Below are 14,765 nucleotides of genomic sequence, written 5' to 3'. Positions count from 1 at the left end.
TAGTGGGGGGGAAGGCTGGGAAGCTGTGTAGGGGGCGACTGTCTTAGTTTGTGGGGATAAAGGGGCCATAAGTGAAGTGTAGGGTCGGTTCAAAGACTCCATTCTGGCCTAAAAGGAGTATAAAAAAAGGGAGACAAGGGAGGGAAAAAAGGTTATAAAGTTCAGTTCTGACTTGCTCATCTATTTAAAAAAAAGCGAGGCGCCTGGAGCATGCATGAAGAAGATGCAGCGAGAGGGTGAGGATGGACAGATCACATGACAGCACGGAGGAGGCTCCCCGCGAGAGCTCGGCGTGCGCTTACTACTGCTGCGCATCCTGACAAGCTTTCACTGGGTGAGGGCCTCCTGGCGAGCGAGGATGGCTTTCTGCCGCAAGGGCTGACATGGGAGAGCATGAAAATATTCAGCAGGCGTGCACAGTCACACAGGGCTCAGCTTGACACACACACTTGTATTCGTACGAGACACTTGCATCCAACATGCACAGAAGTCCAGCAATGCAGGTAAAAGGGGGGCATTTTCCTTATATTTGTTTTACTGGAAAATACATAAAGAAATGATTCATGAACATTACAGTGAGTGACAACTACCAAAAAAAAAAAACAAAAAAAACCCAGCCCCCCAAAATAAACCCAAACATTTTCTTATAGAAAAAAGTAAGAAGAAAATGAGAATGATCACTACAGGTTTGAGAAAAGGAAATCCAGAAGGAATAGAAATATGTTGACGGCTTAAAACATTTCTTAGTGTCACTGGAGTCATTATTGCACAGTTAATGAATTTCATGATGTAAGGATGTGATTAATAACTTATGGAAATTACATAGAAATATTCTGGATAATATTTCTTCCTTTTTTTTCATTTGGGCATGGCCTTTGGGGTTTTAAACTGTGATAAGGGACTAAAAGCAAAAATTATTTATATCGCATTTCAAAGGATTTAGATATTGATAGATTATCAGATTAAATTTATGGCTAAGTAGCATAATTAAAATTAAAGGATTAAGCAGCTCTCAATTAAAAAGGTTAGTTGGTAAAATTTGGTTCTATGAATCACTCAGGTTAATGTGTTTTCAAAGAACAGTCCCTGACCTTATTTGCACCCCATATTAGACATCTTGGATATGCAGACCTTAGCTCTGCCGGCCTTCACACTGGGCATCTGAGACTGAAGTAATAGGAGAAACACAGAGGAAGGAGAATAGAAAACTTAGCAAATCTCCATTGCTGCATAAGGTCTTGCCAAAATTTCTCACCTGAAAATTCTTTTCAAATCCTTGCATTCCAATCAACCTTTATTTTGCAATGACAACTAACCCTTTAAAAACACAAAATCTTTGTGCAGGAGAAAAATCTTTGTGGGTAAAATCATTGGAACTTTCATAAATGGAGGATTTTCTGCTACAAGTTAGCATTAGTAGAATTTCCTGAAGCATAGTTCCTGATTCATCAGAACTGATGAAAAGACAAAGAGGAAGTAAGAATTTTTAAAAATTCTACTGTGGTGGACTTAATTTTCCCCAACATACTGCCAATATTTTTGATTTTGAATTAGAGTTCTACAAGGTAATCTATAATGTGAAGATAAGCAAATTGGCATAAATTATGGCAAAATTTCAATCTGACTCATCCGGTGAATGCATTGGTATTAAGTCATTCAGATTGGAGCACTAGAAAACAATTACCGAATAAAAACATAAATGAAACAGTAGTGATGGGATGCAGTGTTCTTGACCGGGATGTTTTAAGGAGGAGATCAACTGAGCAAAAGTTTACACTAGATGGCTTCTGAGACTGAAGAATTAATTGAAGTCTAGTGTTGCTGCTATTTACTACTGTGTGATTTGAAACACTTCTTTTAGCTTCTCTTGATCTCAGTTTCATTATTTGTTAAACAAGGTGCCTAGACGAGATCAGTGATAGTGAAAGTATGATCCACAGACCTTTGGAGCCCCCAAGACCCATAGAGGTTCATGAAGTCAAAACTATTTCCATTATAATACTAAGACAATATTTGCCTATTAAAATACGCCCTGCCTTTTCCACCTACATAACTGAAAAACCAGATCTTTTCTTTCTATATACCTTTAACAAAATAACATATTACAAAAGACTGAATGCAGAAGCAGCTGAGAATCCAGCTGTTTCCTATTAAGAAGGCCATTAAAATGATTTGTAAAAATACACAAAATATTTCTACTTTTTTTTTTTGGGGGGGGAGTAATAGTTGGGGTTTGTTATTCTAAAATAAGTATTTAAAAAAATTTATCAATTTTAATTTCCAATACAGTATGTATATATTCATGCATATATATGTAAAAATCACTTAAATGCTCTTTGGGGTTCTGAGACAAAAAAATTGGGAATCACTGGATTAGACATTCACCTCAGTGTGTCATTCAATTTATAGCAGTATGATTCAGGAACACAAGACTCAGGAAAAAAAATTTATATATGATGAATTAGAATTCATTTTTTTTCCTTTATAACCTTGTAGGAAGGATAAATGAGCAGGAAATAGCCAAAAGGCAAGAAATCAAGTAAAGCAGCATAAGCATTAAGCTGAATAAATTCACCCTGAATCATCAAGGACCAAGTGATCTGATATTACCTATTTAGATATAAGACAGTGACTCCCCACAATCAAAAAGAAAGACACTCAGAAGAAAAACAGAGCCAAGAAGAGAGTTTCTAATAAAGTGACAGAACAACATCACAGCGAAGTCCATTTGTTATGGATTTGTTATGTAGGCTAAAAACAGCATTGTTACCTTGTTGGATTCTTCCAATTGAGTCCCTCGTTTCCAAGCTTCTGAAAAGATAGAGCTCACAATACTTTGGGAACGAATATGCCCTGTTGGCTGGGTGTCAGAAACTCCACTATCAGACTGATTAGAGTGATTTGATTGAGACTCTGTTAAAAAAAAATTAAATTGGTTTTAAAAAAGTGTCATAGTGAATAAATATTTTAGAGAGGTCTCTCAACGGAATATGCCAATTGATGTCCAAAGGCAATACAAGTTAATTTCATATCACTCAAGTCATAAAATAAGTTATTACTTCCACTGGCTCTCAACTTACAAGTGGAAAATCTTGAGTTTATTAAGCATACCATTTCACTATGAAATTCTATAAAAAGATTTGCATGTTATTAGTATTCAATCATTCAGCAAATCATAGAACTTGTATAAAGTCAAATGGGAACCTAAATAAGAAAATTAAGGTTGGCATTAAAGTCTAAGAGCCAATTTCTTTCGCAGGATGAAGGGTCTTATATTTTTTATTATTATTCTTTTCCTGACCAGAAATTGAAAAACCGACAACAGTCAAGGTGATGGTTGACTAAAAGGCTGATCTTGATCTCTCTTTATTACTTAAGTGTAAATGACTCTTTAACATTCAGATTTAAATCTGTTTTCACTTTATCATCATTAGAATACATTAGGAGAGAGGAAGATAGGGGTGGGTGGTGGGTGGAAGGGAGAATAAGAAAATATATCGATATTGTGGTACCTTGGCTACTTACTGGAGAATCTTGTAAAGGTTATTTCCCTTTCTATGTTGTGTTCCTGTAATTTCTCTAGTTACAGCTTGTGGCCACCAGGGGTGAAAAAAACAAAAGTCTTATTTGAAGAATCTTTAAAAGTTTTATTCTTCTTAGTAATGGAGAGGTAAAGTACTCCTTTTTTTTTCTCCAGCCCTAACTAGCAATAGGGGGCAAGTTGTGAAACTTCTTCCTTATTTGAAAAAGGGGGATTTTACTATTACCTTTTTCTTTGTGTTTAGCCTCCTACTAGACCATAAGCTCCATGAGGGACAGGGTTGTGTTTTATTTAACTTGGTATCTTCGTCAACACCTAAAATGTTGTTTTCCACATGAAAGGTATTCAATGACAAAGACTAGGATGTGTACCCCAAGATTCCTTTCAGATCTCATTCTGTGATTTTATCAATCAAGGACTTTTAAACTCTTTAGAAAAAAAATGGCAATCCCAAAATGTAAACAATATATATGTTTAAATGATATTAAATTAGGAGATAGTATTAGGACATTTAAATTTATTTATATCGGTCATATTTGCTTTTTAGTTCTTTTCTGCATATTCCTATATAATATATTTGCCATTCAATTTCTGTCTATACTCATCATTTTTTATTTACTTAACTAATTGTTCTTATATAACAGTGATGAAAAGATTACTTTGCTTGAGGCTTGGACAAAAAGAAAAAAGATCATTGGATTTCCACTTCCATTTCTTTACTTTTTATAGCTATCTTATGGAAAAGCAGGGAAGACAGGGTATTTAAGAATGTGCATTCACCGATTAAGGACTATAGTATGAAACAGAATCATGATAATTATCTTCTCCTCCCAGATTCTGAGATTTCTGAATAATTGCATCCCAAGATTTACTCTAAGTTTTCCATTCTGAAGATACTCAAATGAATTTTTCTTCATAATTTGAATAATCTTAGCTTTCAGCTCTGAAAAAGCACATCATATAAACTGAGAGCCTGGCCCTGAACATTTTTAAAAGGGGACACACAAATTCTTATTGTTAAGAGGGTCAACAATTGAGATTATATTGAAATAAAGAAGTTACTAGTCTCTGGAGAGGACTAAAGAAGTTTATAAATTTAGGAGTTTTTAACATTTGTGAACTTAAAAAATCTTTTGGGGCAGCTGGGTGGCTCAGTAGATTGAGAGCCAGGCCTAGAGATGGGAGGTCCTGGGTTCAATTCAGGCCTGAGACACTTCCCAGCTGTGTGACCCTGAGCAAGTCACTTAACCCCATTGCCTTGACTTTACTGCTCTTCTGCCATGGAATTAATACACAGTTTTGATTCTAAGACCGAAGTAAGGTTTTAAAAAAATCTTTTAAAAAACTTTTAATATAATGTTTCTTTCATAATATTTTGTATTCTGTTTTAGACAGTTAAAAACATTATTCTGAGAAGGGTTCCATAGGCTTTACCAGACATGCTAAATGGGTCTATGGTACAAAGAAGATTAGGAACTTCTGATTAAAAAACTAATAAGTTTTCACTGTAAATTGTACTTGAGGTATTTTTCTTTACCTGGTATACTAGAAGAACTTGATCCAGATTTGATACTGGAACTGGACAAGGAGGTCCAGTCATAGGCTGACTCTGTTCTCTTTACAGCTTCTTGGTAATTCAGGTAGAGCTGTTTTCCATACTAAACAGAGAGGAGGACAATAATTTATGACTTTATTTCAATTTAATTGGTATGGAAGGAAGAAGCATGTTTCTGCTAGCAGATTCATAAGTTTCCATGAAAAGATTTCTTTACTATAACAAACCATTAGGATAAATTACATTGCCATCTACAGCTAACTATTATTTCTGGGCAGGCAGAAAGAAGCTTAAATGTAACATTAACCAATAATTGGTTATATCTGTGGATTACTCAATTGCTTTTTTGTAGTGAATATAAGCAATTTAAAAAGCATAGTAAAAGATAAAAATTTCCTTCAAAATAATCACATAAGGCACTGTACAGTTAAATAAATCACCTTTACCTTATCTAATATTCTATTGTCATTCCCATTCACTTAAGAGTGGAAAGATTAAACCTCAGCCAGTAAGGATGGCTCACACTAATACCCACCAACATGAGGAAGTTACCCTTCTTGCCAAGACTTTTAAAATGTATGCTCTTGATTGCATTGCTGTCATTTGTCAAGCCCTTTCTCCCCCATCCATCTATTCCTTTCTTAAATAGCTCTTTTTTTGTCTTGAAACATTTCAATGACCTTACAAAAACCTCTGAATATCCCTACTATTCCTCTCTCATTCTTGTCACGATTAAATTTCTAGAGAAAGTAGATTTCAATCCAGATTGAAGTTATCAATCTGGTTTTTATTCCTATTACCCTACTAAAAACTGTTCTTTCCAGTGTTCCCAATGACCAAAATCTGATGGTATTTTCTCAGTTCTCATCCATGAGTTTTCAGTAGTATTTGGCTTCCAAGGGAAAAGGTGCAGGAAAAGAGAGGATTTCTAACAAAAAAATAACAAAATAAGGAGGCAATTCAGTAGTAATTTAAAGGTGTTTTGACTAGTGAAATGGTTATGTGGGGTGGAAAAAGTTGGGAGACAAAGAAGGCAATTCAAGAGAACTTGTCTAGATTCCCTTTCCAGGATGAAAGTGGAGCCAGATCAAAAATAAGAAAGGAGTACATAAAAGAGGGAAGAAGGAAGCAATCAAGGAAGATCAAAGAGTAAAACCTGAAGACTAGAAGAGGAAAAAGAGAAAGTGATTGGGAAGACAAAACATGTTCTAAGTTAGAAAAAAATTGGGACTGGTTCATTGTTTGTTATTTATATCATATCCCCATCACCTAACAAATAAAAATCCTGTTTTTTTTTTTCCTTCTAAAAGCCCATTACCATTTGGTCTGTTCCTACCTTTGTAGTTTTTTTTATACCTCATTCCCTTCACAGTGTCTATGAGACAATAGGCTTCTCACTTCCTCAAACATCACACTACACACCTGCCTTTTTACTGAATGCCATCTATTCCTAAAATAGTATCTACTTTCCTTGCCTCTTTCTGTCTTTTGGCTTTCACTGGATTCCTTTAAAACTCAGTTCAAATCCCACATTCTGCAGGAGATAATATTTTCTCCTTTCTCTGAGTTATTTCCTGATTATTACCTCCCTTGGGTACTCCATAGCAAGTATCAGGTCTCTGTCATTTGGTGTAAATCAGCCATAGTAGGGGTCCTGTCACATAGTAAGGCTTAATAAATGCTTACTGATTAAAGAGAACTGAAGGACAATTGGTGGGTAGGGGAAATGAAAGAGATAGGCTGCTGCAGCATTGGTGGCTTTCAAATTTTCAGACAAAGTTAAATTTCACCGAATTCTCAAATTATCCAGAACTGGTAGTCTATTTAGCCTGGCACAATCCTGTGAAAATAGGGTCTGGGGCTTAGCATGTACTGAGGCTAGAGAGGGAAGCTAGTAAAATGCTTCAGAAAATGCACCAACATGCACTGATAAAGAGAATCTTGCTTATCTGAGGGTACACATTATATCAATGAAACCATAGGTCCAATCCCTATCCTTTTTTATTTATTTGGGATAAATAAGATTATGCCACTTCACAATAGTTTAATATTTGACTATACATGTTTATGACAGTATTTTGTTGGTTTTTTTTTTCTTTCTCAATGGGGGGGGGGGATGGAGAAAATGGATCTTTTTGTATGAGAAAAAAATTAATAAAAAAAAAAAACAAAAATCAAGGTAGAGAATAGACAATGTATCATTTGGTAAGTTTGACTTTGATCCCTGGGAAATTCTAGATCTGATCATTAAGGATGTGGTTGGTCGTCATCTAGAAAGGGAAACAGTGATGACAAAGAACCAGGTATTGCTTCATTAAGAATAGGTCATAGTAGATTAACCTCATTTCCTTTTTTGATAGGATTACTAAATTAGCAGATGAAAGGAATGCTATGAAAATAGCTAGATTCACCTACAAAGTAGTTTACCCACAAAGCTAATAACCAGTATATCATACTATCTTGAGAAATGGATAGATATAGCCTAATGACGATATAGCTAGATAGATGCAGAACTGGTTGGGTGGCTGGAGTCAAACTAGTTGTAAATGGTTTAATGCTTTGTATTTTTGCTTAACATTTATCTATCATTTATTTAATTCAAAGGTAATTTGAAATTTAATAGGGATAAAATCTAACACTTGGATACAAAAAAAAATCACTTTAACAAATACAAGATGGGGGAATTGTGGTTAGAAAGTTAGTCTGCAAAAGATAGTAAGGTTTTAATGGACCACAAGCTCAGTGAGTCAGCACTGTAATGTGATGGCCAAAAAAGTGAATATAGTCCTTGTATTTTACTGCTTGTCTTCTCAAGGGGTGGGAGAAGAGCAGAAGGGAGAGAGCATTTGGAACTCAAAAAATTTTTAAATGTCAAAAATAAATGAAAACATGTGCGTGAGGGAGAAGGTAAGAGGTGTGTGTGGGGGTGGGTGGGGTGGGGGTGGGGGTTAATAGTCCCTTTACTGCCCTTGCTGGATCTCATCTGCATTACTGGATTGAGTTCTAACTGTCTTAGTTTTAAGGACAGGGATAAATTACAAAGTGTCCATTAGAGGGCAATCAGAAAGGTGAAAGACTTTTTCAATCAAATGCACATGAGGATCAACTGAAAGAAGTGTGGAGGAGTCAAGGGAAGAGAGAAGACAGCTTTATTCAAGAATGTGGAAGGATGTCATATGGAAGAGAGATGAGGCTAGATATACACCAGAGGGCAAAACCAGGAGTGGAAGTTGTAAGAAGTCCAATTTAATAAGAATGGTCCTTTAGTAGAATGGGCTGTCATGAGACAGAATTCTCTTCTAGGCTAGATTGGCTTAGTATATATGGTAGAGGGGGTTCTTGTTCAGATATGGGCTGAAGACAAATGGCTATGGAAGTCCTTTCCAACTCTCGAATTCTATAATACTGCCTCCTCCCTTGAGCTCCTTCACTGGTTTCTTTTCATTTCACTCCCTATGGATATCTCAAGGCCCATCTTTAGTCTGCTCTTCAATATGGTATTTCTACTCTCTCCTTTAACAATCTCATCCTCTTCCAATGATTTAATTAATACCTCTATGCAAATGACTATCAAATTGATATTTCCCATCCTACAGTTCTAATTGCCCTAATGCATACCTCTATGTTCTACAAATGCCAAAGAAGACAGTGTAGTGGAAAGACTTTTGCATTTGAAGCCAAAGGACTTGAATTCAAATCCTTGCTTTAGTAAACCACTTATCACTTGTGTGATATAGGGTAGATCACTTAAGCCATGGGGCCCAGGAAAAAGGAAGGTGTTGGATTAGATGCTATTTGGCATCACTTGATGGCTCTAAAGCTACTGATCTATGTCCAAAGTGAATTAACACATCATTCCTCCTTCTTATTTTAGCTTTGTCACTCAAGATTGCACTTTACTTTTTCTGTCATTTCCCACTTCCTTTCTTTGATATGTCTACACATGTTCCATGGATCTAGTCCTCTCTACTCACATTGCCATTAATGATGGCCCTCATCTCTCTCTCCAATCTATTCTTCAAAATACCTGAAAAAAATCTTTAGGAAGATTGTACAAGTCTGAACCCATCACTCCACAGGCTCAGAAACCTTTAGCTGCCTCCCTGGCTATAAGATAAAGGATAAACCTCCTACCTACCTTCCCAGCCCTGTTTTCTACAACATTCTTTTTACTGTATTCAATCCAAATTGGCCAGTCTATTTCCCATACTGTTTCCCATTCTCTTTTCTCCATGCGTGCCATTCTCTGAACCAGCTATATACTTCCTCCTTTTCATCTGAACCTGCTGAAATCTCTTTACAAAGCTTATTTCGTGATGCTGCCACCTGCATGAAGTTTTTTTTTTATGATTACTGCCACTCCTCAGCATATGAAATTGATTTCCCGGGCACTTGATAAATATTTGCTGAACTATCTCAAGAACTCATCAGACATAATAAGAAAAGCTTACCTTTGCAATTCGGATTCCATTTACCCACTGGTGCAGAGTTCTAACGTCATCACAACAAAGATACTTGATATACTGAGACTTTTTTTGGATTTGTGGGTGCTAGAATAAAAAGAGAATTTCCACAGGGAAATTTCAAATGCAACTTAAAGATAACAAAAGTAAATCCTGAAACAAAAATTAAGGTTGCTCTGACAATAGTTATAATGATTAATCACCTAGTTACAACTTTAAAATCTTTTGTTTAATTTTAGAATATATAAACTAAAATAAATCCAATAAATAAATTTGATATATCCTAGGATATTTCCAGAAAATCTTTTTTATGTATATCCATATTGGGGAATAACAAAATACATTAAGGAAGAGACAAAACCAATTTAAATTTCAATCTATGGATATTAGGGAAAGGAGAGCAGTTATTATGAACCAAAATGTATACGTAAAACCAGGTAATTTCAAGACAATGAGATTCCTTGATGTGAGTAAAGTAGCTATTTTCTGAAGCACAGAAAGCATATATTATGGGCAAACCTGACTGGATTGTAATCTATCTCTTTAGAAGAAACTACAGAATCAAACAGATCAGCAATCCATCTGAATAAAATATAATATACTTTCCTAAGAAAATTATGGCCATTATGTCATTTTAGTTTAAATAGGTTATAAACTAAAGATGGCCTTTATTAATAAAAGCAATTGGTATTTTAAAATAGAGATAGTTATAGAGAACTGAATGGCTATTTCATTAGTAAGGGAAATTTCTTGCATAAGGAATCTGTCAGTGCAGTTTAGTAGCTTCTCCACAATTTGGCCTAAGACAGTTGCCGAAACCACTGAATGCTTAAGGGAACTGCTTGGGACCACACAGCCAAGAGCAGAGGTTTTGTAATAATAATTTAAAAAAGTAAATTACTGCTACTATAAAGCCTACCACTAAGCCAACTAGGTAGTATAGTGATAAGATTGGACCTCCATTGGAGGAGATTTTAGAGTTCACTTCTTGGCTGAAACATGACTAGTTGTGTGAAGGGCGTAAAGCCACAAATCTCTGCCCGATTCAGTTTTCTCATCTATAAAAATGGAAACAAAAATAGCACTTATCTCAGAGGGCAATTGTGAGTTAAATGAGATTAACACAAGTAAAATATTTTGCAAACCTTAAACTACTGTATAAAGGCTAGCTATTATTATTGTTCCTTCCTTGATATAAAATTCAAGACTTGAGAAACAAGATTTTATCTCCTAATGGTTACAATTTATATTGTTACTTAAACAATGAACCTGTACTAGTAGAGAGGTGAACAAAACAGTTCAAGAAACAGCGGTCCTTAGTCAAGTTTACAGTATGAGGTAAATCATATTGTTTGTTCTTAGCTCCTCCTACACTTCTTTTTTTCAAATAAAGAGAAAATTTTAAAGGGCATGAAGGACAGTCTTGAAGGAAGCAAAAAAAATCCACAAAGGGGCAGCCAGTGGAGAATATGAAACATGTGGAAGGGTAGTAGGTCAAATCTTTTGACTTGATAACATTTAAAAGGTAGTATGTAAATCTCCCTGCTAAAAAACAGGCTACACACATCCTCATATCATTTGAAATATAACACTGATTTGGAAGGACCACTTGGTAAAGGCAACATACATTACTAAAGAATTAGGAAGAAAATATCATAGAATATTTGATTAGTTAACCTTTTCCTAACCTAAGACCCAAGATGCTATTTCCTTTTCTTTACCTAAAATCATACAATTCCTTTGAGTATTAATTGTAAATTAAAGTGTTTATATTACATGTGATGTTATAAAATCATAATTCTAAATTAGAAAACATAGACAGGAAGTATATTGTAGGAAGAGAATTTCTCTCTCCATTAATGTCCCCTCGCTTAACATCACCTCTCAGTGACTTGGAGGTCAAAAATCCGCCAAATAACTCAGGTATAGACAAGCCCTCAGAGAAAGGAAGTCACAGAACCAAGAAACCAATGAGACAGGAAACTGATCCCATAGGCATTGCCCCCCTGGGTGGTGCCAGGCAAATTAAGAAACTATGGTTGGTTCCTGAGATGTGGAGAAAAGAGCTTATAAGGTCAGACCAGGAGGCATTTTATCTCTTATATGTAAACTTATCATATTATTACATCTGTGATTTTGATCTACATTATATCTTTCACTAGTCATACTTCAAACCTCATGCTTGAACTCTACTCAAAAATACTATCCTTTTTTTCCTATCATGTATAATAAAAATTAATTCTTTCTCATTTCTTTGTGAAACTTCTACTTTGTGTTAGCTATATTAAATATTTTCCCAAGAATTATTATAAATGGTTTCCTTTAAAAGAAAATTAAAAAGGTATAGAGGGGCAGCTAGGTGGCACAGTGGATAGAGCACATGAGGCCTACTTAATGCCAGTTGGATTCCGGAAGTTTTTGTTGAACTGACTTTGCACAAAAGGTACCAATGAGATTTTAAAAGGTAATGAAAAATTCAATCTAAGCAGGTCCTAATCATCTGTTAGTTGCTAATGACTTTCCTCATTAATTCCAATTTAATTAAGTTCTAGTTTATAATTTGTTCAGAAATAGAACTACAAGTGGGTGGTAGTAGTAGACGGGAAGGTTGGGAGTGTGGGTTAAGAAGTGAAGAGGCTGTGACTTTACTTCTAAACCTTTACTCTATGTGGTCTGAAAGTACTTTTGCTTTTCACACATCTGCTATTTCTTGTATTCTTTGCCTTACTTTCCTCTTACCTAGAGCTCATGCCCCATTTCCCCAGTCTTTTTAATCTCCTCATATCTCCCCAAAGCACAGAAGCAAAGAATAGTCAGTTAGGAAATGTTGGGGGGCGGGATGGGGTGGGGTGGTCAATGATGGGTAGATGGCTTTTTGGATTTTTAGCACAGTCTCCAAAGATTAAGAACCATTATTTGGGGTACTCTAGTAATTTACCACAACATCCAAATATCTTGTTAGTAGCAGTTAGTGAATAGGGGGGAAAAACCCCAAAAAACGAGAAGCCAGAAACTACAATAAAGCAAAAATATAATTTTATTTTATCTTTACGATACTTTATGATTGTAGGTACTATAGTTATTCACCTTTTACAGATGAGGGGTTTAGAAAGAATAAATGACTTGACAGGGAGTATCAGAGCTTTTAATCATCTGAAGTGGAATTTGAATGTGTCTGATTCCAAAGTCAGATTTCTGGTCACTACATCACCTCTAAATGGCTCAAAAGATGGTAATTTTGCTTTGTTTTGTGAATATTATAGATTTATCTTGTTGAGTGAAAATGATAGCAACATAATGCATTTTTAAAAGTTGCTTCTTCCATTAAATTTTTTAAAAACACAAACACACACACACACACACACACATACACACACGATTTCCTTTTCCAATGTTAAGGAATAACTGGACTAGAAAATCTTATGGAGGTAAGTAACTAAAAAAAAAGGCAAAAGACAAAAAAAATTCTGATGCAAGCTACAATAAAAGAGGTGGGAGACCAGTGGAATGCAATTTTATGCAATTTAAACTCAGACCACAGTGCCCTCTGATGGCTCTGTTTAGTAAAGAATACCAGCTAAAAGAAAAAAAAAGGTTTTTAGGAACTGAACAGAAATTTCATCCCACATAATGAACTGATTTAATTGTTTGAAGACAAATGAGTATTCAAAACAATAAGAAATAAGATCAAATTCTCTGAAATTTATCAGAACATACTCTTGAAGCATTAATGTTTATTTCTATTACTATAATACTAAACTTTAGTTTTTATATGGTATATATAATTTTTCAGCTTTACTTTTTTTTCTTCTTTTAAACTCTTAAGTAAAATAATATGTCAGGTAGAGACAGTCTAAGGACTCATTACTAAAACAATTATGTATTAATCCTATCTACTATGCAACTTTAATTAAAAATTCTCGTGAAATTATCAAACAAGTTACCTTTAGGACTAAGCAATAGTCTGTAGGTGCTTTGTATTTGTTCCGATAATCTTGTCCATAGTAAACATTAACATGGTCCAGCTGAAGAAAGCACACAAGATCCCGAGAAACCTAATACACAAACAAAAGAATCAGCAACAGTTTATTTGGTCCTATAGGTATTTCTTAAAGCTCAGTTTCTGTATGTTCTGCTCTGTGTCCACTTCACTGGTAAGCTCATTTCCCTTACATCTTCATAGTCTTACCTCCTTAGGCCTACAGTACATTTTTATTCCACTGTATTAATCACACTGAATTTATTAATTTTCCCTCGGAAGATGGCTTCCTTCTCCAATTATCCTTAGTTCTAACAGCAATATCATTAGTTGCTTCATCTAAAAGTATAAAAATTTTGGCGTTTTGATTTTTCTACCCAGACTCCTGTCTGACATCTATCATCAAACCTATAGTCACTGCATTTCAGAACTGAAGGAATCTTAGTAAACACATAGCTCAATGTGTGTGAAAATGAATAATCCTTTTTTACAACATTTGAAAAAACAAATTACCCAATATCCTTAGGATGTTGTTGTTACACTAGACTTTGCATCTTTTAACATCTTTTTTTTTTTAAAGTTGATTTCCATCAACTAACCCTAGCTCTACCTTCGAGTTCCAAGGAGAACAAGTCATTAACTCCTCTTCCATGGGAGAGAATTTCAAATGCTTAAATAGAGCTATCAATCCTACTTAAGTCTTTTCTAGGCCAGGCATACCTAATTCCTTTCTAATGGGGCAGGAGATCAAGTCTGTCAACATTTTTATTTCTCTCTTCTGGAAACTCTCTACCTTGTCAATGTTTTTCCTAAACTCAATTCTCCAAATGTAGTTTGAACTGACTGATATATGCATAGGAAAAGAATTCATGACCAAACAAGAGATAAAATGGATAATTCTGATTACATAAAATGAAGAAATTATTTCACGAAATAAAATCCAAGGAATTAAAATTAGCAGAAAAGCAAGAAAAACTGATAAGTCCTTTGTCAGTTTTCAGAGTAAGAATTTTAAGTTACCAATAGTCATGAGAAAAAATGCTCTAAATTATTAATAAACAAACTAAAACAACTGTGAGGTACCACTTCACACATGTCATATTTGCTAAGATGACAAAAAAAGAAAATGGCATGCTAAAAACATTAATTGCTTCTGGGTAGGCTATATTTCTGAAATGTGCACTCACTCTTCACCATAGCTACTGAGTGAATTAGTGAGAGTATAAT

The 14,765-nt window shown here is 34.9% G+C and overlaps 1 protein-coding gene across 1 annotated transcript in view; it reads right to left on the bottom strand.

Annotated features, from left to right (window-relative positions):
* Positions 1-14,765, bottom strand: part of RAPH1 (Ras association (RalGDS/AF-6) and pleckstrin homology domains 1) — a 97,231-nt gene that overhangs the window by 7,639 nt on the left and 74,827 nt on the right. Inside the window, 5 exon segments of the mRNA XM_056808225.1 lie at positions 1-108; positions 2,771-2,913; positions 5,079-5,199; positions 9,548-9,646; positions 13,504-13,614. Coding sequence (XP_056664203.1) covers positions 1-108; positions 2,771-2,913; positions 5,079-5,199; positions 9,548-9,646; positions 13,504-13,614 — 582 coding nt within the window.

Source organism: Monodelphis domestica, chromosome 8 (assembly GCF_027887165.1).
Source record: "Monodelphis domestica isolate mMonDom1 chromosome 8, mMonDom1.pri, whole genome shotgun sequence".
In the NCBI taxonomy this organism is placed as follows: domain Eukaryota; kingdom Metazoa; phylum Chordata; class Mammalia; order Didelphimorphia; family Didelphidae; genus Monodelphis; species Monodelphis domestica.
Note: the sequence above shows the minus strand (reverse complement) of the source record. Positions and strands in the feature narration are given on the sequence as shown.